The 25,120-nt window shown below is 36.4% G+C and overlaps 1 protein-coding gene across 50 annotated transcripts in view; it reads left to right on the top strand.

The window, feature by feature from the left end:
- The window catches only part of mical3a (microtubule associated monooxygenase, calponin and LIM domain containing 3a), a 101,116-nt gene that overhangs the window by 56,800 nt on the left and 19,196 nt on the right, over positions 1-25,120 (top strand). For 19 of the 50 annotated variants that reach the window (XM_083551831.1, XM_083551841.1, XM_083551835.1 and 16 more), the window contains 25 exons: positions 327-427; positions 1,069-1,326; positions 1,462-1,577; positions 2,487-2,613; positions 2,702-2,795; positions 2,906-2,932; positions 3,320-3,467; positions 4,890-5,086; positions 8,588-8,706; positions 8,817-8,888; positions 8,977-9,153; positions 10,803-10,904; positions 13,169-13,276; positions 13,695-13,772; positions 15,334-15,444; positions 16,069-16,167; positions 16,324-16,440; positions 16,676-16,774; positions 17,311-17,418; positions 17,755-17,941; positions 18,480-18,574; positions 19,549-19,627; positions 22,149-22,344; positions 22,721-22,980; positions 24,020-24,109. In XM_083551831.1, coding sequence (XP_083407957.1) covers positions 327-427; positions 1,069-1,326; positions 1,462-1,577; positions 2,487-2,613; positions 2,702-2,795; positions 2,906-2,932; positions 3,320-3,467; positions 4,890-5,086; positions 8,588-8,706; positions 8,817-8,888; positions 8,977-9,153; positions 10,803-10,904; positions 13,169-13,276; positions 13,695-13,772; positions 15,334-15,444; positions 16,069-16,167; positions 16,324-16,440; positions 16,676-16,774; positions 17,311-17,418; positions 17,755-17,941; positions 18,480-18,574; positions 19,549-19,627; positions 22,149-22,344; positions 22,721-22,980; positions 24,020-24,109 — 3,165 coding nt within the window. The remainder of the gene's footprint in view (positions 1-326; positions 428-1,068; positions 1,327-1,461; positions 1,578-2,486; positions 2,614-2,701; positions 2,796-2,905; positions 2,933-3,319; positions 3,468-4,889; positions 5,087-8,587; positions 8,707-8,816; positions 8,889-8,976; positions 9,154-10,802; positions 10,905-13,168; positions 13,277-13,694; positions 13,773-15,333; positions 15,445-16,068; positions 16,168-16,323; positions 16,441-16,675; positions 16,775-17,310; positions 17,419-17,754; positions 17,942-18,479; positions 18,575-19,548; positions 19,628-22,148; positions 22,345-22,720; positions 22,981-24,019; positions 24,110-25,120) is intronic. The other 31 variants (XM_083551856.1, XM_083551850.1, XM_083551859.1 and 28 more) reach the window with 15 other exon arrangements.

Raw genomic sequence — 25,120 nt, 5'->3', positions numbered from 1 at the left:
GTTTATTTGTGCTGGAGTTATTTTTCAGTATGGTTAGCAGTTGCCTGCTTGTCTGCCTCTGTCCTGGCATGGACAGCTTTGTGCTGAGTTGGCAGAGGCTGAAAAGCCTTTGCTTTTGTTTCGCTGGTCGTGTAATCGCTACTGTTGGTTTCTGTCTATCATACAACGTGTGTTTGAGAGACTGGTTTGGTTTTCCCAATGGGCTATTATTATATTTTTAGGGGTAAACCGGTGTTCTTTCTCCTTCTATCAATGCTTAACTGCTGATCACATCTGCATGTCTCAGTCTCTCAATTTTCTCACCCTTGGTTAATTTTCCTTTGCAGGGATTGATCTGGAAAACATTGTCTACTACAAGGATGACACACACTACTTTGTGATGACTGCGAAGAAGCAAAGTTTGCTAGAGAAAGGCGTCATCCTGCACGTGAGTGATTATGGGGATTTGCTCAGAGCACTGTCTGTCTGCTTAACATTGTCTCCTTTTCTATACTCTGCATAGTCATTTCACTATAATAATCATTTGGTGTAGAATGAATGATTTGAATTGAAGTGTAATGAGCAGGTGTGTTTTGACTTAAAGTTGAAGACTCAAGTAACTTTTATTAACTTTAAAATGTTAAAAAGGTTCAGGGCTCAACTAGAGCATGGGTACAGAGCATTTTAAAAGCCCAGGAGCACACTGATGGTGGTTTATAAATCCAATGTCTAGGAAAAAAAATTGTGTGTGTCTGTTTAGAGAGATGGAAATAGCATGTAGATGATGATGCCGTTGTCAGCTGAGCAAAACCAGTTTTGGTAGCATGAATCAGAGAGAAATAGGTCACTCATGAGTCTTTCGTAGCTTCTCCTAAAACCTCTTACTGTTCAATTATATGTCCATCTAAAGTTTAACACAGAATGGGCTCATTTATTTCAGCACCCACACTAACCACATAAATAGGATCTGATGTTTCATAGCTGACCGGCTTTGACTGTAACATTGTAGAAACCGTTTTGTGCTGTGCTGTGAAACCATTTTATGTTGTGGCAAGTGCATTTTCTATTGTTTTCCTGTCTGTATTTCAGGATTATGTGGACACAGAGATGCTTCTATCCAGATCTAACGTGGACCAAGCTGCTTTGCTGTCCTACGCCAGAGAGGCTGCTGACTTCTCCACCAATCAGCAGCTGCCCAGTCTGGACTTCGCCATCAACCATTACGGGCAGCCTGACGTGGCCATGTTTGATTTTACATGCATGTACGCCTCGGAAAATGCCGCGCTGGTTCGCCAACGCAATGGCCACCAGCTGCTTGTAGCTCTAGTTGGAGACAGCCTTCTGGAGGTGAGAGAAAAGGACATGACATTGAATATTAGGAGGACTTATTTTTTTCTAGAACACCTATTTTATAGTCTGATACATGTTACTGCACTGTATCATAGTGATTGTCATTCTGTATCATATTGTTTTTTTGTGCAGCCATTCTGGCCAATGGGGACTGGCATTGCACGAGGCTTTTTGGCAGCCATGGACTCAGCATGGATGGTAAAAAGCTGGGCACAGGGGGCAACTCCATTAGAGGTGCTGGCAGAGAGGTAAGCTCTCACTTTACTGCATAAGAAGTGCGAGAATTTGAGCATCAGGAATGTGAATCTAGACTTTCCCATTGACAAGAATTCAGTGGCAAAGATTCTAATCATATCATCAAGTAAATGGCTTTTAACTTAAGCAGGCTGTCTTAAATCCCAATACATTTGGCACAGATTGAGATCAATCAACATGGAAATGAATGTTTGTTAAACCTATGCCACTGGTCGTACAGTTTATAGCTTTGAGACAGATAATACATCTGGCAAGACTGATGCTAGATCAGGATTTTTAGTGTTTCTTTCCTACTTGTAATCTCAAACACATATAGGCTGAAAATTTAATTTTAACCTCCGACTTCCCACATTTAAAGTCGAAAAGAGTCTAATTCTGTTGTTAGCAGCACTTTTTAATTGATGATTACAAAATGTTAACACCATCAACATTGCTTTATTCTTAAGAACAAAAACAACCTTAAAATTAAACCTTTCAATTTAACCCACATGCAGTGATCATATGGGATTTGACTTGAGTTTCCTTTCTATTCCATTAATAACATTCAGTTGCATAGTTTTTTCCATTAATAGTAGTTACTTTTAGTATTGTCATTGTGATCGCTTTAGTCTCTCAGATAGATAAGAACCCAAAATCTGTTTCACGCCATTTCTGCAATTCTTTTCTAAATTTCCCATATATAAAAGCACCCTTTGTTGTTTTTGATTTTTTTTTTCTTTCAATTTTGTTATATATAGTACCTGAAATTTAATGTCGTGATTACGTAAGAAGGTCTCTAAATGTCTACATAATAAGTTTATAAACCTAGTAATTATTCCCTAAATCTCACTAATGGTTTTTGTTTAATGGGACTGACCCTGTGTCCTTTGCTAGTGTAACAGTGTTGTAATTGTGTTTTTTAGGGAAAGCATATATCGTCTGCTACCACAAACCACTCCGGAGAACGTGAGTAAGAACTTCAGTCAGTACACTCTGGATCCCACAACGCGCTACCCCAACATCAGTCTGCACCTGCTCCGACCCAATCAGGTGAGACGGTTTACGCGTTGCTTTTGTATGCCCTTGCATCACTGTTAAAATGAGAATGACGTCTCATTCTGTTCTCCATCTCGCAAAGGTACGGCATCTCATAGACACCGGGGAGACCAGGGAAATCCGCATCGACATGGAGAATGTGGTCAATTCTTCCACACCCAAACTCACGAGGAACGGTGTGACATTTTTTATTAATATTGTAATGAACATTATATGTGAGTTAGCGGTCTTAGCTATGATTTTTTTTTTTTTGCAACTTAAAAGAAATATATTATTTCTATTCTAGAACTTGTACTTGAGAAGCAGTTCCAAGGTAACTGTGGGGAACCCCCACATGCATGACGCTTTCTTACAGGAGAGTTTCCTCTGAAAAAGTCATGCTGTTGTCTTAGCAACTCTGTCGGTACTGAAATGTCTAACACTGTCAGTAACAGGTGTTTTGCAGTGTTTGTTTAGGTTTTATCATGTCTCTATAAGCTAACACAATATATTTCACAAAGTTCTAAAAATAGTATTTCTAACCATAAATTTAAACCCCCCACGTCAAGACTACCAGATATCTTGCTATGAGCAAATAAAAACATACTTTCTTTTTTCTTCCCCATGGATGCTCACCCTATTAAACGACTAACTGCGATCTGTTTGTTCATGAAAGCATTTCATAATAGGGATGCACTTTTTGTTGCACAATTTTCTTCAGAATCTGTAGCACGTTCCAGCAAGCTGCTAAACTGGTGTCAGAGGCAGACGGATGGTTATAGAGGGGTCAGTGTGACGGATCTCACCATGTCATGGAAGAGTGGTCTTGCTTTATGTGCCCTTATCCATCGCTACAGGCCAGATCTCATGTGAGTGCTTATGTTCTCATGTGCAGCCCTGAGATAGGATTTGTTTTGAAATGCGATATTTACAATATTGATACTTAGCCCACATGATAAAATACAGTAACATGATTCTAATGTTATTACAATATGCACAGTTATAATTGTTCGACTTTTATACAATTGTTTAGACAGATTTTTAAAGTGGTAGTGTTTCATGCCATGCTAAATTGGGGTCATTATCTGCATGTTCAAGACAAGTTTCTGTCTTAATTATAATACTCTATACTACAAAAGTATAAACAAAAACAATTTATATTTATACTTGTTAATATGGCAAGATCCATCAAAAGAAGGTATTAAAAATTCTTACACATGTAATTATAGAGTAATTTAAGTGCCGTTTTTGACTAAACCGGTTTGTAAAAAAGATTTTATTAGAGAATTGATATTCTCAACATTTCTGTCTTGATTCTACATTTAATGGACATTACTCTTAGCAATTAGCTAGCTTGCATGAGCAGTGAAATATGCCCTGGTTGGCAAAAGAGCACGTTATGGAGAATAGTATGATATATATATATATACATTATACTGATACAGAAGAATGCTTTAAACATAAAAACAACCATTATAACAATTGTATTTGATCATCATGTAGAATTATCCTGAAATACAATCTTGAGGTGAGAGTATTCGGTGACAAGGTTCTGTAGTATATAGTTAGTGTGCTAGAATCCATGCCAAAGCAGTTAGCAAACAATGCTAACTGTAATTACAGTGCAATTTTAGTCAGGAGCTTTTATATGTACAATTTAATTCCTAAATGCTGGTAACCTCAATCATTAGTCTCAACCATTAGCTTGCTTCCATACTTGTCCTCTGTGTCCATTTTCTAACTCATTTCCTGTGTTTGCTTTTCTGTTTATAAAAGCACACGTTCTGTAATTTTTATGTGCTAATTATTCACATGCAGATCGCTTAAAAGCAAATCTGTTCTGATTTTTTATATATTTCATAATCAACAAAATAACAGTTGGGAAAAAATATCTGCTGCATTTCTACTGAGCCATTCTATTTTGGCCACTGGGAAAAACTAGAGTGGTTTCTAATAGCTTGCCATGAGCAGCTTACCCTTTTACTCTCAGTTAATTGAACCATTACCTTTAAGACACATTTTCCTGATTGTTCATTAGTTTAAATACTCAGCTTTGTGCTGTGTGTTATGAAGTGTTTTCCGGTCCGGTCTTGTCATATATATATATATATATATATATATATATATATATATATATATATATATATATATATATATATATATATATATATATATATATATATATATATATATACATGCGCATTATAATCGATCTGCTTGATGTTTGTTACAGTGTCTGAATCACACAGATCTAATACTTACTACGTGTTTTTTGTGTTTTAAATACGAAGTGATTTTGACTCGCTGGACGAGAAGGACATGGAAAAAAACAATCAGTTCTCTTTTGACGTAGCTGAAAAGGAGTTTGGGATTTCACCCATCATGACTGGAAAGGAGATGTCTGCCGTAGTGGAGCCTGATAAACTCTCGATGGTCATGTACCTTAGCCAGTTCTATGAGATGTTTAAGGACACGGTGCCCCCTGGTGGTAAGTAATGTTGTGCACACGTTCATTCATTATTATCTCTAGGTAATATATATATATATATATATATATATATATATATATATATATATATATATATATATATATATATATATATATATAATTACCTTGTGTGTCCAAACTTTTGGTCTGTACTGTATATATATTATATATACAGTACAGACCAAAAGTTTATATATATTATATATACAGTACAGACCAAAAGTTTATATATATTATATATACAGTACAGACCAAAAGTTTGGACACACCTGCTCATTCAAAGATTTTTCTTTATTTTCATGACTATGAAAATTGTAGATTCACACTGAAGGCATCAAAACTATGAATTAACACATGTGGAATTATATACATAACAAAAAAGTGAACTGAAAATATGTCATATTGTAGGTTCTTCAAAGTAGGCATCAAGAGAATGCCAAGAGTGTGCAAAGCAAAAGGTGGCTACTTTGAAGAACCTACAATATGACATATTTTCAGTTGTTTCACACTTTTTTGTTATGTTTATAATTCCACATGTGTTAATTCATAGTTTTGATGCCTCCAGTGTGAATCTACAATTTTCATAGTCATGAAAATAAAGAAAACCAAACTTTTGGTCTGTACTGTAATATATATATATAATAATGTGCATGTGTGTATATGTGTATATACAGTATATATATATATATATATATATATATATATATATATATATATATATATATATATATATATATATACATATATATATATATACAGTGAGGAAAATAAGTATTTGAACACCCTGCTATTTTGCAAGTTCTCCCACTTAGAAATCATGGAGGGGTCTGAAATTGTCATCGTAGGTGCATGTCCACTGTGAGAGACATAATCTAAAAAAAAAAAAAATCCAGAAATCACAATGTATGATGAACTATTTATTTGTATGATACAGCTGCAAATAAGTATTTGAACACCTGAGAAAGTCAATGTTAATATTTGGTACAGTAGCCTTTGTTTGCAATTACAGAGGTCAAACGTTTCCTGTAGTTTTTCACCAGGTTTGCACACACTGCAGGAGGGATTTTGGCCCACTCCTCCACACAGATCTTCTCTAGATCAGTCAGGTTTCTGGCCTGTCGCTGAGAAACACGGAGTTTGAGCTCCCTCCAAAGATTCTCTATTGGGTTTAGGTCTGGAGAATAGCTAGGCCATGCCAGAACCTTGATATGCTTTTTACAGAGCCACTCCTTGGTTATCCTGGCTGTGTGCTTTGGGTCATTGTCATGTTGAAAGACCCAGCCTTGACCCATCTTCAATGCTCTTACTGAGGGAAGGAGGTTGTTCCCCAAAATCTCGCAATACATGGCCCCGGTCATCCTCTCCTTAATACAGTGCAGTCGCCCTGTCCCATTTGCAGAAAAACACCCCCAAAGCATGATGCTACCACCCCCATGCTTCACAGTAGGGATGGTGTTCTTGGGATGGTACTCATTATTCTTCTTCCCCCAAACCATGATTTCTTGATTTCAAACCATGACGTCTTAGTGTATTACCAACAGTAACCTTGGAAATGGTGGTCCCAGCTCTTTTCAGGTCATTGACCAGCTCCTCCCGTGTAGTTCTGGGCTGATTTCTCACCTTCCTTAGGATCATTGAGACCCCACGAGGTGAGATCTTGCATAGAGCCCCAGTCCGAGGGAGATTGACAGTCATGTTTAGCTTTTTCCATTTTCTAATGATTGCTCCAACAGTGGACCTTTTTTCACCAAGCTGCTTGGCAATTTCCCCGTAGCCCTTTCCAGCCTTGTGGAGGTGTACAATTTTGTCTCTAGTGTCTTTGGACAGCTCTTTGGTCTTGGCCATGTTAGTAGTTGGATTCTTACTGATTGTATGGGGTGGACAGGTGTCTTTATGCAGCTAACGACCTCAAACAGGTGCATCTAATTTAGGATAATAAATGTAGTGGAGGTGGACATTTTAAAGGCAGACTAACAGGTCTTTGAGGGTCAGAATTCTAGCTGATAGACAGGTGTTCAAATACTTATTTGCAGCTGTATCATTCAAATAAATAGTTCAAAAATCATATATTGTGATTTCTGGATTTTTTTTTTTTAGATTATGACTCTCACAGTGGACATGCACCTACGATGACAACTTCAGACCACTCCATGATTTCTAAGTGGGAGAACTTGCAAAATAGCAGGGTGTTCAAATACTTATTTTCCTCACTGTATATATATATATATATATATATATATATATATATATATATATATATATATATAAATCCCCCGCTTTTCTGCGGTTTGAATCTCGTACCCCCGGTTTTTCCACAGAATTGCATTTGCCACATAATTTGTTTCTCTGATTTTCCCGGTCTCTCGCGGATAGACTAAAAAACTTATAGGAAATTGTTTTTATGGAGTTTCATGTTGAAATAAGGAAATTTACTATTAAAAATACAATTATTAATTATAAAATGTTAATTCAGTACAGTACTGTATACATAAAATGGCATTTTTGCAGTGCCGTCTGTTTATCACTTTTTTTATTTTTTTTTATTGTGGGTTGTTTTGGAACATAAACACCGCGATAAACAGGGGACTTTTTTACCTACATACATTTATAATATATACATATATAAATGCAAATTCTTAAAACTTTTTTGTTTCTGTAATTATAATTTCTTTAACTTATTGATAATGAACATACGGATGTTTATGTATATACATTAACATTTTAAATCTGTGTGACTGATGATAAGTTGATGTTGCCTGGAGAAGATTTTTGGAACTAACCTTCAGAATCAGTTTGTGGTATTAGCAGGAGATAAAGCGGTAAATTTAATGTTTTCTGGCACAGGGAAGTCAGGACGAAGAGAATTGCAGTTACTTTGTAATAATGACAAATTTCATTCTTTATTTATTTTTTTATTATTAGCTTAATGAGAAAATATGACATCCATTTTTTTTGTGTTTTTAAAAACTGATATCTTAAACAAACCTAATAAATTAACTTATAACTGAAACCTTAGTGGTAACAGAAATTGACTTATTACAGTTACATAACATTAATTGTAACTGTGTTCGCTAAAAATCAGCTATATATATATTTGAAATGCTCAGACTCTGTTTTGTTAAAAGAGGAATAAAACACCTCAGGATGTGCTGTTAAAGGAAAATAATTATCTTCGGTGTGGTATCACAATCACACCAACCTTCTGTTAATTGGTTTCCTATAAATGTTTTTTCCTTTCTTACTCAAACATCATTCTGGATGCAGCATTTGTGCCGAATCCTAATACACAACAAATTGCTGCCTTTATATTTATTGCTTTCTACAAATTTTACAGTCATGCTGTAATAAAATGTATTTTATTTCGAAAGCATTCATTCCCAAGCTTAAGATTATAGTTTGTCTTGACGGTCAATATTCTAAACAATTTCCCCTTGGGGATAAATAAAATGTATAGTTAAGTGGTTTATAGCTATTTTAGAATAGTTTTGCTTTATGTTGTAGAAAATCACAACCTGAGTCCAGAGGAAAAGGCTGCTTTGATTGCCAGCACCAAATCTCCCATCTCCTTTCTTAGCAAACTTGGTCAGAGCATCAACATCTCGAGGAAACGCAACCCCAAGGTACTGCATTGTGTCAGCAAGGCCAATAGTATTCGACAGAATTATGAAATGACCTGCGTGTTTTGTAAGCTCTTACAAAAGCTCTTATTCGGGGCTGCGCTCTTGAACAGGATAAGAAGGAGAAGGATCTTGACGGATTGGGGAAGAGGAGAAAGACGAGTCAGACCGGTCACTCTGAAGATGTAAGTGTATACCTTTGACCTAATTTTAATGCTAAAGCAATATGAATCGTTAAACCTCAGTTTCTAACAATTGTTGATCCCGGTTAAGGAGGAGCCTCAGCGGCCGGTGCGCGACGAGAGACCTTTCGTAGCCACAGCTCTAACAGAGCGTAGGGTCGACACTACTGCAGCAGCCAACAACTACAAGGTGAAATCCATGGCCACGCAACTGCTAGCCAAGTTTGAGGAGAATGCTCCGGTACAGTCTACTGGACTCAAAAGACAGGTAGGTCGAAGTTCAAAGTATTACTAAAAAAAGTATTCAAATTAAAGGATTAAATCAAGGTTTCACTTGTTGTTATTGCTATGCAGGGTGATTCGACACTGTGGATCCATTGGATACAGTGTAAAGTTTTTTATCTGCATAATGATTCATGTCATACTGCTAGTAAATATTTTAATTCTAGAACTAAATCAACAAAATAATCAAGATTTCGCAAATATTAAAGCACAATCTGATTGCTTCTTTGGCTATACAGTATATATATAAAACCTTTAAATAGGTTTTGCTTGTTCCATTGTTAGACAGATGTGTTGGCTAAGAAGAAAGCTAAGAGTGTAAGGCTAGCCAAGGCTTGAATAGCCTGTGAGCTTATGTGTGTGTGTGTGTGTGTGTGTGTGTGTGTGTGTGTGTGTGTGTGTGTGTGTGTTTGTGTGTGTGTACACTATAATAGAGGAACCAGCAGTAATGTGTATTACGGAAGGTACATGCATTTGATAGAAGGTTGAATCTACCGTGTTCTCAGCGAGGGAGATCATGACGCATTAGCGGAAAATAAAGATTCTTGGCCAGGTCAAAAATAGTGCAAAGGTTTATTATTATTATTAATATTATTATTATTATTATTATTATTATATTAATTAATTTATTTATTTATTTATTTATTTATTTATTTATTTATTTATTTATTTATTTATTTATATATAATTTTATTGAATTTTTTTTTACTTTTTATTGATAGTAGTATTAGGTCCCTGGTGGTCTAGTGGTTAGGATGTGGCGCTCTCACCGCTGCGGCCCGGGTTCGATCCCTGGTCATGGAACCAACCCCAGCCACTTTTAGTGCCGGTCCCAAGCCCGGATAAATGGGGAGGGTTGTGTTAGGAAGGGCATCCAGCGTAAAAACATGTGCCAAATCAAACATGTGGATGATCTGCTGTGGCGACCCCTAATGGGAGAAGTCAAAAGAAAGTTATTGATTGTAGTATTAAGAAATGTAAGTAAAATTATGATGTTAATAGCTTTATCATTATATGAAACTGTCTGCTGTGTGGGACAAAATGGCGAAAACTACCATGTCCACGGACATTTCAGTTGCTACTGTTGCAATGAGTGCAGCGAGTAAAAGCAGGCACAGGTTCTAATTCTGATTACAGTTTAACATATATTTTATGTTTACCTATATATTTGTCTAGTCTATACAATGGTCTGCCTCTTTTTTGGAATAGTTTAGCACTCACAAGTCTCTCGGTGTCTGCTGTGGTGCAGCTTTTACACCTCTTTAACAAGAAAAAAGACTCATTTAATAATAATTTTTTTTTAATTAATTCCTCTTATTCTTTATCTGTAATCAGTGCTCAAGCTTTGTGCATCACCTGCATGCAAGTCTGAATAGTAAATGATTTGCTTTCTTTAGTGCACGACATTCTTCAGTTATGGTTTAATATCTGGAGAAACAAAAATTGCATTTATCTCCATCTTTTCTTTCTCTGTCTTTGGTCCTATGGCTTTTTTTTTTCTCATCTTTTGCTTTTTCTCTATTTTCTTCTATTTTTTCATGTTTTGTGACCGTGGCTTATTATTGGCTCTGGTCGGTGTTTCCTGGCACCTAATTGGCCACATCACCTGTCACTTTACACTCCTCTGGTACATAGATTGACTCTATGCCTGATCTGGGGCATGTGCTGTCCCCATACCTGCCATCCACCTCTCTGAAGGAGTCAGTGCACCTAGCACCACTTCCTGCATGGAGAAAGGTAAAGAGCATGTGCAAGCCCTGACACCGCCTTCGTATTCCACCTCTTACTACAACTATCACCTTGTATTAGGACTTATTAAAACCTCGTATGCTACTTATCAATGTTTCATGACCTGTAACATTGTTCTATTCTCTCGCTTTCAGCAGTTATGTTTTTGTTTTAGTGCGAATTTGCCATAAATATTTAGTCTTTTTGCCCGTGTGCAAACCCTTAAAGGCGAACGCAGTTGAGAGAACAAATGAGTTACTGTTATAAGGAAATGTTGAAGTGTCTCTGCCTAAAACAGGGCAACAGGTAGAGCAAATAAGGTCTAGATTTAGATCTAGATTGATATATAGAATGCAAATAATCTAGATCAGTGTTGTTGCATTTTTTTTTTTTTATTTCACTTTAAAGGTTTTTTAAATAATGCTTCTATCAAATAAGCAAAGAACCTACAGTATGTAAACTTTCCTACAACATAAAAATGTTAGTCATCATTTAATGTATTTTGAAGTTAATAATAAACTTCATTCTAAATAAATGTGTAAATGTATAATGTGAAATTGTTGCAATACAGAAATAAACAAATGCGTATATACATTTTGGTCTGTAAAAAGGACCTAATTAAATGAGTACATTTATATATTTTTGAGTGTGTATATATATAAAATGTATGTATATATATAAGAGCGGTCAAAATCAAAGCGTTAACGCAAATTAATTTTACTGGCACGATTATTGCAGAGCGCATTTCTGTTTGACCATTTTTATTAAAAATATCAAGTCAAGAAGCTTTTATTGTCATTACAACCAAATATAGATAACACAGTGTACAGTGATATGAGACAACGTTTCTCCAGGTGCCTCAACCCTGGTGCTACATAAAAAAACATAGAGCTACATAGAGGACACAGAGCTAAGGACTAAAATAAGTTGTCCTCGCCACATAAATTGCATTGTGTTCAACCTGGTGCAAACAGTGCAAGACAAAAGACTACTGTATGTTATACAGTACAATGTGCAAGAGAACTGCTAATATTATACAGGAGTATAATAATAAATAAATAAAAATAAATAAATAAATACATATAAAAGAGGCAACACAAAGAGGAATGACTTCCTTTTTTTAATTAGATATATATATATATAAAAAAAAAACTCCACAAAAAATTATTTTTAATCACCAAACATTTGTTTTATTGATGCGGCAAGTCTCAAATCTAGCACCAAAATGATGCACACATCCGGCAATTCAAACCATCCATGTGGAAACATAACAAAAGTTCTGTTTGGGTGTCCTGATGATTTACGTAATTTTAAACACCGTCATTACTTTAAAACATTTACAAGAATATTTTGTTGTATAATATTCTTTATGTTCTATGTTGAGTTTGGTTCGACTAATAATATACATACATTTGCATAAAGCTCTATGTTTGTCTATGCCCATGTTGATTAGAGTATTAAAAAATGTATAAATACTAATTTAAGGTACATCATGCATTTAATTGTGATTAAATATTTGAATCGATTGTCAGCCCTAAAAACAAACAAACAAATAAATAAATAAACAAAACAATGTGTGTGTGTGTGTGTGTGTGTGTGTGTGTGTGTGTGTGTGTGTGCGCGTGTGCGCGTGTGTGTGTGTTTGTATATACCTATTTTTCAATGTTTTTTTAAACGAATTTAACGACAGATTTACTGTCACCAAACAACTATATAAATGTACCATACCTTTTGTACAACTTGCTTTGGTAGTTATTTGGTAGATTTCTTGTTACTCGTGTAGAGTATGGACGGATGCGGGTTATTGTCTTGTTGTATGGTGATGTTGATTTTCACAGTTTAGATGGAACGACATGGTGTTGTATAGAATGGCAGCCATGATGGTTCAGTATAGTTTTCCATTTATAAAGATACATGGTGTTGTAGAGTTGGAGATTTGTTAGCATATTAGTAAATGGTTTGTTACTATGTGAGTTTGGGTGTGCGTATATTTTAACCACTTCCTAAAGTGAAGCCTCACTGACTGGTATTGTTCTAGAACCTTATCCTGAAAGGAAGTTTTCCTTCCCATTACTTTGTACCTGTTGTATTTGTTATTGTCATTTTTGAGTCATTGTTCTAATTACTAATCTAGTAGAAGATTCTAAATGTGTCGTTACTGTCTACTTTTGGTAGTTGAATTTATTCAGTCGAATGTGAACATGTTTCTGGTTAGTAAGTGTGGGATTTGAGAGTGATGTGGCACATTTCGCTCCTCTCCTGTCTCTCTGAAGGCTAGCCGAAGCAGCGACGGCCTGCGGAGCTGCCCTAAGAAAACCATTCTGCTCTATCCTCCTCCTCCTCCATCATCTTCCTCTCCATCGCTCTCTCCACACACACAGGTGAAGCTATGTACCATGTACTCGGCACAGCGCTGAGCTCTTCGCCGCATTTACTTTACCTAACCTCCTCTCTTTTCACCTCGTGTTGGATATTCTTTCTGAATCCTTAACAAATCTTTGACTGAAGTTTTTTTGTTTCGCATTAATTATTCATCAGTCCTGATTAACACACTCACTTGATAAAATGTGGTGTTTAACCCAAATGCACCATTTTACAATTTATGTGTTTTATAATTAATATTAATAATTGTTTTTGGCGAAGTACAGCCTCTACCTGCTGCATGTTAAATATTCCAGCAGGGTATGGATGTAAGACCATTGCAGGTTTCTAAAACAAATGTCATTTAGAGTGATTGGGAAACACATATATCAACAGACAGGTTTATTCACAAACAGGACATAATGTTTGTGTCATCAGAAGAATGTTCACCAACTGCTGGTAGATGAACATGACAGTGACGATGATGTCCTGGATCATCTGACATTCTCTTACAGAGTAACCTAGATTAGAGCATGGGTTTTTATTGGAAATAATGTGTGAAAATGGCTTGTGTGCTTGGTATGGGAGTTTAGTTTATTGCTGCATTTACATTACCCCCACACATAGTCAGGAAAAAATACAGGGGCTTGTTGTAGTTTAGTTGCTTACAAGGTAGGGATGGCACAATACCGTAATTTTGTCTTAAGTACGATACCATAAGTGACAAATAACCAGCCTTAAAAGATAAGTGAATTAAAAACAATTATTAAAAAAAAAAAAGAACATATTTGTAAAATTAATAATAGTAAAATTGATTTATATCTTTAACAAAAAAACTTTAACAAAAACACCTACAGGGAGCATAACATGGGTTACATTTTGATGTTGGGGGAAAAAAAAAAAAAAAAAAAAAAACAACACACACAGTCAACCCCCGATAATTTGTGTTTCGGAACTCACAGCTCAGGAAAATCCGCGGGTTCTCATTTGGAAACTAACTAACAGCAAGTTCGAATTATCTATAAATTTGCGGGAATCCGGAGCGAGACCAAATGTTCAGAAATGTTAGGAATAACATTTTAAACTATGTTTTCAATAACAAATTTTATAAACATCTTTATAACATTATTGTATTAAAGTGACATAATGTCTAGATTAATTCACTAAGGTACCATAGAAGCTCCGGGGGTGTGTCCAGAATTCACAGATTTTTACTGGAAGACCACTGTATATGTATATGTGTGTATATATATATATATATATATATATATATATATATATATATATATATATATATATATATATATATATATATATATATATATATATATATCTCTGAAGTAGTAATTCAAGTGATACAATCTTTTCAGTGCAAACAAAATGTCTCAAAATATCTTCCAGGAAATGCAACTGAAGTAACACAGCTAATGCGTGTGCATATTTTTTCAGGCTTTTAACGGCTTTGCAGCAATTTGAAAAGCAGGTGAATTTCGGAAAAGCAGCGTATGAAATATCGAATTCAGAAATATTCTGATATCTGCCCGTTCAAACTATAATATATGCCGGTATTTTTCCAGTTCTGGTATACCGCGCATCCCTATTACAAGGAGTATTAAGGGGAAGTGATGGTCTGATATTGTGAAAGGAAATATAAAAATCTATAGAAATGAGTTTTGATTGGTTTCTTGATCTTATTGATCATAATCAATTTCCTCTGCTTGGAAATGCATATAGTTTAAATATAAACCTGTTTGTAAATGCTAATTTTCCTAAAGCATCCTTAAAATAATGCGAATTTGAAATAGAAAATAATAATAATAGTGGCACGATTATGTACACAAATGCAGATTGGCAAATGCAAAAAATGGCATGACACTCACAGCCTCAGTTTCTCTAGTTTTCTTATTTCTGCAAATGAATGTTTCACGGATATGGTTGCAGAGCATGACCACTAATTCCTTTAGTATTGAGACTGCCTATTTGCTTGCTTGACTGGAATCCTGTTTTATGTTAATTGGGATATAATTATGAATAAGGTCAAATGTTCTCTTCGTGCCCCCACTTACTTTGTCCACAGGAAAGTGAGTTAAGATATATGGAGCCTGTCCATTTCGCAAACATTCAGGAGCGAGCTGAGATGCTAAATGCTAAGTTTACAGGGCGGTCCCACAAGCCTGACAAACCCCAGGTAGAGCAATACTTTAGAAATACAATACTTTAGCAATACTTTTGATAAAAAAGACTTACATCTTTGACACGACCTAACTACAGCTATGTTTGTCCTCATCCCCTTTTCTCATGGCCAACCGAATTCAAACCTCAAGCAGGACAAAATTATCATCAAACATACAAGCTGAATAAAACCTGGCATTTCTCTTAGCCTGACTGTTTATAGTAAAATAGAGAACTATCATCAAATCATCTGTAAACAAATTTCACTCAAATCCTGATCTTCACAAAAGAATTTTGTTGATGAAGATGCAATGATAGCAATGTAAAGCTGGAGTGGGAATGTCTTGAAGAGCAAGGTTATTGTGTAAAAAAGATTCTTGGATTAGTGAAGAGCTTGTCACTGTCTGTGAGAAACCTCTGCTGGTTTCTACACAGAACCATTAAGGGTCCTTCTAAAGCCAAAGACTTCTAGATTTGACCACGTTTTCTGCAACCAGATTCATTTAATCCCTACTTGATACTTCTATACAGTATATTTGACAAAACATAGCTTTTCGCTAACGCCAAGCCTATTCTTCTTTCTGCTATTTTTCCTTCTGACTCTTATATCTCTCTTTTTTTCCCTTTTCTTCCACTGGAGCCGATAAAAAAGCCATCACGCTTCTTTCTTCAGCAGTGGCTTTTGAGCCATGGGTTACACCCCGGCCAGCCGCCCTCCTCCCCTGAACCCGAACAGGAGGTACAGCATGGCTGCTGTGCATGAACCCCGTTTCTGACATGCATTCATATCCTGACCTTGGCTTTGGATATTTTGAGCGCAGCTTGCTGTGAAGCTAATTTACAGCCCACAGTTTTACAGTTCATATAGTGACCACGGCTTGCTTCTGTTCTACAGGAGACACAGAGTTTGCGATTGCACTCTGACGATCAAGTGCCTATACACATCCCTAGCATCCAGGAACGAGCCGAGAGGTTAGCTTCTCTGTTCAAAGACAAGCCTGCTACACCTAAGGTGAACCCTCGCGCCCAATTGCTGCGTTTCAAATGCCACTCAGTGGTGCCACTATTTAAATGATATATCTGCAAAGCCACACTGTAATACCCTGCATAGTGATGAAGCATGCAGTGATTTCTAGAACAGGATCCCATTTGTTCTTTCCACCTGCTGTTCTTTACTTTTTCCCCATGTTCTACTGTTATTTAATACTTTTTTTCCTTCCCTCTCTTTCTCTCTTTTCTGTTTGGAGCCAAAGAAAAAGCCCTCACGTTTTCTTATTGAGCAGTGGCACAGAAAGCGGGAGATGTCCACTGATCCCCAGCTCAGCTCGCTCTCCTTGAATCGACAGGTAGCCTGCTGCTCGAGTGGCTGTGGGTTTCTGTCATCGACTCACTCCCACATTCACTTTCGCAGGAGAACCAGCCTGTGCACTGCTTTCTATTTACTGACTGGGAATCTAATAGACTAACTTGTGTATGCATACTGAATATGGACGTCTGTGTTGTGTGAAAAAAGTATCCTGCATTCTAAAAATACAGCCATGAAGCCTGTTTTTTCAGCTGAGCGTGAATAAATCTACTGCTCTGATGAGTTTTATGCATTAAAAGGAAATGTTCTGTACGTGTGATTACCACAAACAAATTTGAGTTGGTGTGTTTTCTTGGTTTTTTTGCACAGTGTGCCTTGTCTTATCTACACACGTAAACAACCAAACACACCTTTGCTTCACTTGGACTTGAAATCACCCCTTTTTTAACACACAATCTTAATTATACCATCTGGCTGCAAACACTGTTTTTTTCTCCTTTTTTTTTTTCATTCCCACCACAAATTTTTCTTCTCTTTTACTTTCTTCATTTTTCTTTTATACCTATTCCATTCTAGCAATATATAAAGATGTATACAGGTGGTGTGAGCTTGTTGGCTGAGCAAATAGCCAATCAGCTTCAGCCTCAGGAGGACCGCTGGAGCCGTCTTGATAAGAGGGAATTGGTAAGAATTCTGGGTGTTGTACTGATGTCGTCGTTTAGCACGCGTGAGCGCACGCCGCATAGATAAAATAAAAAAACTTAACGGACTTTGTCCTGTTACACCAATTTCTCCTGTACTAACTGTGCCCTTTCTGCTATTACAGTGACACGTTCAGAAATCGTACCCCTTCACTCTTTGTTCTTTCCCTCTGTCTGTTAATAATACCTAACCGCAAATCGTTCTTCTATTCTGTGAGCTTGTCTTATTTAATGTTCAATGCTGAGCTGGAGAACTGATCTGCCAAAAGCTTTACCATAGATACAATGTCTGTAACAAATTTGTATGTGTTTCCTGCAGGGTTCCTTACGAAAGGAGTTTCCTCAGAACATTGGAGGCAGCGATGTGTGTTTCTTCTGCCGGAAGCGCGTGTATGTGATGGAGCGCCTGAGCGCGGAGGGCAAGTTCTTTCACCGAACCTGCTTCAAGTGTGACTATTGCGGCACCACGCTGAGGCTCTCATCCTACGCCTTTGACGTTGAGGATGGTATGACATCATGAATTATATAATACAATTCGTATACGTATAAAAAACAAAACTTGGTGTGCTTTTTTGCTCTTGTGATTTATTTTAAGCTTTTTGTTGTTTGTGAGGTAAACTGCAAGTGAAACTACATCGACTGAAACGACAAAATGAAACCTGCCATTTGAAACAATTACAACACTGTCCATTTGTGATTAGAGTTCATCATCTCTAACATTATCAGGCTTCCTGTTCATTTTTCCCAGTTATTTGTTCTCCTTTCACTTTTTCACAATGTGGCATCATAAGATTTCCATTGTCTTCAGACACACTGGTGTATTGTTCCCATGCACAGAGTCCTGATTTTCAGCTTTGACCACTCCTTCAGAGCACACTGTCCAGCGACTTCCCACTTGGCATAGTGCATAGAGCGAATACACCAGCAAGCAGACTCAAACCTCATATTAAAAAAGAAGAATAATAAAACTGTACAAAACATTGCACTGGAAAGGAAGTATAGAGAGCTGTCTTTGCTTAAAATGTGTGTGTGTGTGTGTTTTAGGGAAGTTTTACTGTAAGCCGCATTACTGTTACCGGTTGTCTGGGCAGGCTCAGAGGAAGAGACCTGCTCCCCCTGCTGCTCCTCTTCAGCCAAAGGTAAAAATGAATGCCGTTATCGTGTTTTGAGATGTTTGTTTGCACCAGAGATGTTGGCTCATGGTGAAAAAAATAAAGTCCAGTGTCATGTCTCGCATTAGAGGTCACTGAATAGCTGTATTAGGCATTGAACATTATTAATTTATTTATTTGCAAATTATAGCACATTTATTCTCACCGGACTATAAGTTTCACTGCACTTAAACTTTGAAAATGAAAGTGCATTGTAAAGCAGATTGGAGTCATGTTTTCTATTTATTTATTTCGTTTTAAATATTACGAAATCATAAACGAGCAGGACCATTCAGCTTTCATTTTAATTAAAAGTTTGGTGTAATGCAACATTGTTTTTTTTTGTTTTGTTTTTTGGAGGGGCCTCAGTCAAGTTTGTTTTTTGGCCCTTCGTAGGGAAAATTTTGGGCGCCTTTGATTTACACGCATATGAACACATTATGATGCTTTCCTGAGATTTTTTGTTCTACATGTTTCATTTTTCTGTTAATAATCACATTTGTCAACACAGCAAAGTAAAAGTAAGATTTTTCCAACATTTTTTATTGCACTTGCTTTCGTTGCAGAAGACAAGCAAGTCTAACTGTCCTGGATCTACTGCTAAACAAAATGGTTTTAACATGATTGGATAGTTTGTCCCGATCATATTCAGTTTAATTAATTAAAACCTGATGATGTGTCCAGACCTATTTAAGCCAGAGGTTCAGGATTGGAACATAACTGATAACCGATAATAATGTTTGACTTAATTTCATTTACACACATTGTAGCTGTATTCGAGTGAGAAACTGAATGGCTACATGAAGAGAAAAATCTCCTAATTCGTCATAAAAGTTGATTTGCCACTGGAAGCACAATGCTCTCATTCCAGAGAACCCAGAGGAAGCCTGGATGTGAAACTTCAGGAATGGCTACTTGAAAGCTTCTTTATTTGTGTTTTATTTTTCTCTCTGTTCCCTCAGGAATCAAAGGTACCAGTGATACCTGCAACCAGTGTGGATGCCCCTGGGGATCCATGTCCGGTGGAGCGTGGGCCCTCAGGTACCCGCCTTTCCTCTCTTGCTGCTGTCCTGCGCCACTTTCCCAGGGTGGGGGGCTCCGTGCGCTCGCTGCGCCGCACCGTGTCCTGGACTGGCCATCAGATTGCACACTGTCCCTTAGCCTTTCTCTTTACTTATTGTCTCTACCTGTTCTCCTGCCTCACTCTTAACCTGCTGCTCAATATCTTCTAGCATGCACTTTCCTTTTCTCTATCAGCAAGTCTCTGTATCAGCTGCAAAACCTTACGTTACAGATATCATAGCTTATTTCACTAGATGTATTGTGAAGATGCATCTATAGTTATTTTATATATATATATATATATATATATAGTGTGTATTTAATTATATAACTGTACTGCTGCTTGGCACTGAGATTTCTCCTCAAGGATATTTTTTGAACTTTTAGTCTTGTTAAGTAAGGACCATTACTTCTTTGATTCATATTAAAAGTAGAGGTTAGTACCTTAGTACTAATGATTTATTTATTTATTTATTTATTTATTTATTTATTTATTTATTTATTTATTTTATTTTTTTTTTTTTTTTTTTGAAGGCTGTATGTAGCAAATGAATGAGCACATTCGAGTAGAAAATAGATTGAACATAAAGAAAATGAGAGAATAAAGTTTAGTATGACTTTTGACTAGCTTTTTTTTTGCTCACATGGTCTCTATGCAGATAAACAGTGCAGAAATAATTATATATATTATTATAAGCAGCTCTTATTTATATCTAGATATTTCTGTTGCTGTATTTCTTCTTCAAACATCGTTCTATTTAGTGCCTGCCTGATTGTGGTTCTATTCCTGTGACTAATAGTGAAGCTTGTGATGTAGTGCTTATATCATGTGTATGTGATAGAATCACTCTGTAAGCTTTACCTTTCCCCAGTCCTATCGGAGCAGCTGATTGCCAAGCTACAGCCTGCATCCATGCATGCTTTTCACCTGTAGAGACAGCCTGTTGGTCTTTTCCTTTGTGTTCCTGTGTGTGTGTGTGTGTGTGTGTGTGTGTGTGTGTGTGTGTGTGTGTGTGTGTGTGAGTGTGAGTGTGAGTGTGTGTGAGTGTGAGTGTGAGTGTGAGTGTGAGTGTGTGAGTGTGTGTGAGTGTGTGTGAGTGTGTGTGAGTGTGTGTGTGTGTGTGTGTGTGTGTGTGTGAGTGTGTGTGTGAGTGTGAGTGTGTGTGTGTGTGAGTGTGAGTGTGAGTGTGAGTGTGTGTGAGTGTGAGTGTGTGTGTGTGTGTGTGTGTGTGTGTGTGTGTGTTTCTGATCTCTTCATGCATTCTGACCCCATTTTTTTAATCTTTTGTTGGACTACAAATCTGCAAAAACAGCTAAAGAAACTTCAGCATTTACATTTAGAAAAAATATTAAATATTTTGATATTTTAATATAGAGTTTGGAGATTTAGATTATTTTAAATAATGTATTTTACACATAAACACTATATATATATATATATAAATAATTATATGCACATGTGCAACTTTTTAAATATTTTAGTAATTTAAACTCTTTCAAATAGGCCTATAAAATAGATAATAATATACTTATAGATTTTTTAGAGTACTGCTTTCTGTATCTTTACTTATATCTGTAGTTTAAATTATGTAGTTTAAAATGCTGCACGATTAGGTTACATTTACTGCATTTGGCAGATGCCCTTATCCAGAGCAGTTGAGCATAAAGGGCCTTGCTCAGGGGCCCAGCAGTGACAGGCGTGAACTTATAAATATATTTGTACTGGGATTTAAACAGAAGATGTTGTTCACCAGCAAATTCACGTCGCTCTTTTCATTTTTTAAGAATTGTTTTATGCATAATTATTGGTAATTATGCAGTTCATTATATACATGTTATAGTGAGATATTATTTATATTTATTTTTATTGGTGCAGGGTTGTCACGCTTTTATTAATAATACCCATGCAAGGTTTTGTTTTTGTTAGTTTTCTTTTTTACCTTTTTTTAAAACCATCATTAATCATGAAACATTGCTTTGTAGGATGGGAAAAAGGCAAGGTAGCTGAAATCTTGTATTTTTCAAATATGTAAAAAATTTCATAATATTCTAAATATATGTGCATTTAAATGGTGTAGGCAAATAAATCACATACAGTGCATTTTTTAACTCTGGGCTTGTGTTTGTCTTTTTCTGTTATGTAAAAACCTTAGATAAATGCTTTCAACATGTAAAAAAAAATACATGCAAAAAGATCACATGCTTATATACAAAGGATATATATAGAATAGAATAGAATAGAATAGAATAGAATAGAATAGAATATACTCAAATATAATATAATAGATATATACAAACCAAATTTTTGTTTACATTTTATTATGTAAAAATCTGATATGAAAAGTCTTTCCTGATCTAGATTTATTTTACAATATAGATACAAAATCTAAGGGTGATTTTACTCGGAGTATTAATCCCCAGAGACTCCAGTCCCTCCAGAAGCAATGTTTTATATCTGAATTAAACTGCATCACTTCCTCTCCCTCGCTGTCTCTTACAGCTCCCGAGGTGAACGGTGTGGTCGAGCCAAGTGTGGCGAAACGTCTTAAAGGGACTCCTGAGCGCATTGAGCTGGAAAACTACCGGATGTCCATGCAAAGAGAGGAGGAACTAGAGGAGGTGCCTGAGGAGACGCTGGCTGAGCACAACCTCAGCAGCGTGCTGGATAAAGGCACAGATGTGGACGAGGGCTCCAGGTTAGTATACAAGTTACATTTACTGCATTTAGCAGGTGCACTCATCCAGAGCGAAGTACAAAAGTGCTTTGAGTTTCTATCAATTAATAAATGGTTCTATAGGTTTCAGACTTTGGATGCTATCAGCCTAAAATCTATAGCACTTTATTTTTTATTTTATTTTTATAACAAAGACATAAACAGGGAATTAATCATTATTATATTTATTTAGTTAACATTATTTATTTAATTAGTGTTTCTTTATTTTGACATGAACTGTTACTAATGAGTAAATCCAGTGAGTAAATCCAGGATAAAGCCATATTATTGCAGAACCAAATATTTAGGTAACTACAGTAGTAGTCTACTTATAACACACTCCTCTCTCTCTCTGTAGTAGCTCAGAATCTGACATGGAGGAAGAGGGTGAGGAAGAGGGTGAGGAACTGGCTGCACCCACGTCCTCTGACCTCGGTGGAGTGCCATGGAAGGAGGCTGTGGAGCTTCACGCGAAACTAAAAGCTGGCAGCGATGCTGGGGGAAGCAGGAAGGATGGAGAAATAGAGGAAGAGGATGAAGAAGAGGAGGGAGATGAGGAAGAGGACGATGAGGAGGAGGAGGAAGGGGAGGATGAGGAAGAGGAAGAATCAAGTGATGGTAATTTCAAATTATTTACTAATTACCAATTTGGATTTGATTTAGAACAGTGTACTGGTTGTGCAGACGAATGCTCGTTCATTTCACAAAGCCGAATAAAAGCGGTTAAACAAAAGCAGTTCACAAGAAATATGAGGTGGCATGAGAGGAAAAATTGTGTTGTTAGATTGTGTTGTCTGTCTGTTCGATCTTCTCTCATTTCTCTGTTCATTTCATATTCCATCTCTATGTATGTCCTTGTCATTTAATCTTTAGATCATTCGAAAAATTTCAAAAAATAGAGGAAAAACTGTTTCTCTAATAACTGACTTTCTCACACAGTCTTTGATCAAGTTGTTGTATATTTAAATACTGCAGTGAAACAGACGTAATCAGTTCAGCATGTTTTCAGATACCGTCAGTCAAAACGTCTGCGGTGCACCTGTGTGTTAACATCATTATCAAAACAGATGATTGCACATTCAGTACAGGTGATTGCCTAGAAATATTTACATCTAAAAAAGATCTCCATTTCAAGAAATCTAGCCAACAAACTTACTGAATTCGTCAGCAGTCATCTCTCCACCGATTATAAATTGAACCGAGATCAGTCAAGAAAGGAAACAAAACCAGTATTTCACAGAGTGCTAAGTTTATACTATTTAAACATTAAATATTTGCTCTGTAGTCTTTTCCATTCATGCAGTCTGCATGCTTTCGACAGTTTTGCCTTTCATGGAGAGACCTACTTATTCGATTTCTGGAGAAGGTGTTTAGGGTATTGACTGTTTTATTTTTTGATTTCATAAACTAAATATCAGGATGCCATGAAAGTGTGCAGGTAAGGGTAATGACTAAGGGCTTGTTCATACTGTCTGTCATAGTGTCTGTTACCCTGTACTGTGAATACACCGCTTACCCCTCTTTCCTCTTCCTCTTAATCCTCTGTCTGTGTTTGTGTGGGTGAATGTTTTGTTACCCTCTCCATGTGTGTTTGGTTCACCTGTCTATCCTACCACTGTGTGTGTGTGTATGTTGGGGTAACTGTGTGGGCTGGCAGAAGGGGAGTATTTCCCTTGGGAAAGGGAGCTCCAGTCAGGTCTATGGCTGGAGAACCTGAATGATGAAGAGGATACATGTACTTTTAAAGGTATATCAGCTTGTGGATGCGTTCGAGCACACTCTCGTGCACATACACTTTGGTAACTAAAACACTGCCTGGAGAAAACTTACCCTCGTGTAACCTGCCTTGGTCTTGGTTCTAAGTGTTTTTTTGTTTTTTTTTACTCACGTGAATTCTGACAGCACGTTATCCAAATATAGTCAAATTGTAAGATCTTTAGGTTTTAAAAGAAAGAGTCTGTCAAAAGCATAGGAATAAACGCTATTTTTCATCAAACTGTTCATTTGTGCTGGGTTTACACAAGGAATGCAATCATCCAATTACTGTTTCGTTGTCTAACAATTGAGTAGTTCATTTAAGCATGTTTGCAGTGCTAAGATCCAAATTATTTGGTCATATTAATACAAAATGAATTGCAGAGTAACCTTGATTTTTTTTTTTTTTTATAAATATATGTGTGAAGTTTGAATGCTCTTTGATTGAGTATTTTTATAATTTGTTGGATTATCTTCCAAATGTTAGTCCTCATATGACAAGGCTCCAGAATAACTATTCCGGAATCATCCTGCAACTTTGCATAAGAAGTACTGCCTTAAAACTCGCAATTTTTTTGTTCCTTGCTGTAAAATACAGAATCATTAATAGCCTACAGCAGTGGTGTCCAATCTTTTCCATAAAGGGCCGGTGTGGGTGTAGGGTTTCATTCCAACCAATCAAGGGAACACCTGATAGTCATTTAAAATAAAAATCATTTGATTTAAACAGGTAGAATTTGGTGTTGCTCTTGCTTGGTTGGAATGGAAACCTGCACCCACACCTGCTCTTTGTGGAAAAGATTGGACACCACTGCTGTAGGCTATTAATGATTCTGTATTTTACAGCAAGAAACAAAAAAATTGGCCTACCGGTAGAAGGCACAAGTGATATTGGAGCTAAGTGTAGGCATGTTCCACAAGCTACATTAACATTGTTATTTCGGTAATCTATTTAGCACATAGATATATTAAATAAAACAAATTATAAATGTTAGTAGCGTCC

Source organism: Silurus aristotelis, assembly GCF_946808225.1.
Source record: "Silurus aristotelis genome assembly, chromosome: 10".
NCBI lineage: Eukaryota > Metazoa > Chordata > Actinopteri > Siluriformes > Siluridae > Silurus > Silurus aristotelis.
Note: the sequence above shows the minus strand (reverse complement) of the source record. Positions and strands in the feature narration are given on the sequence as shown.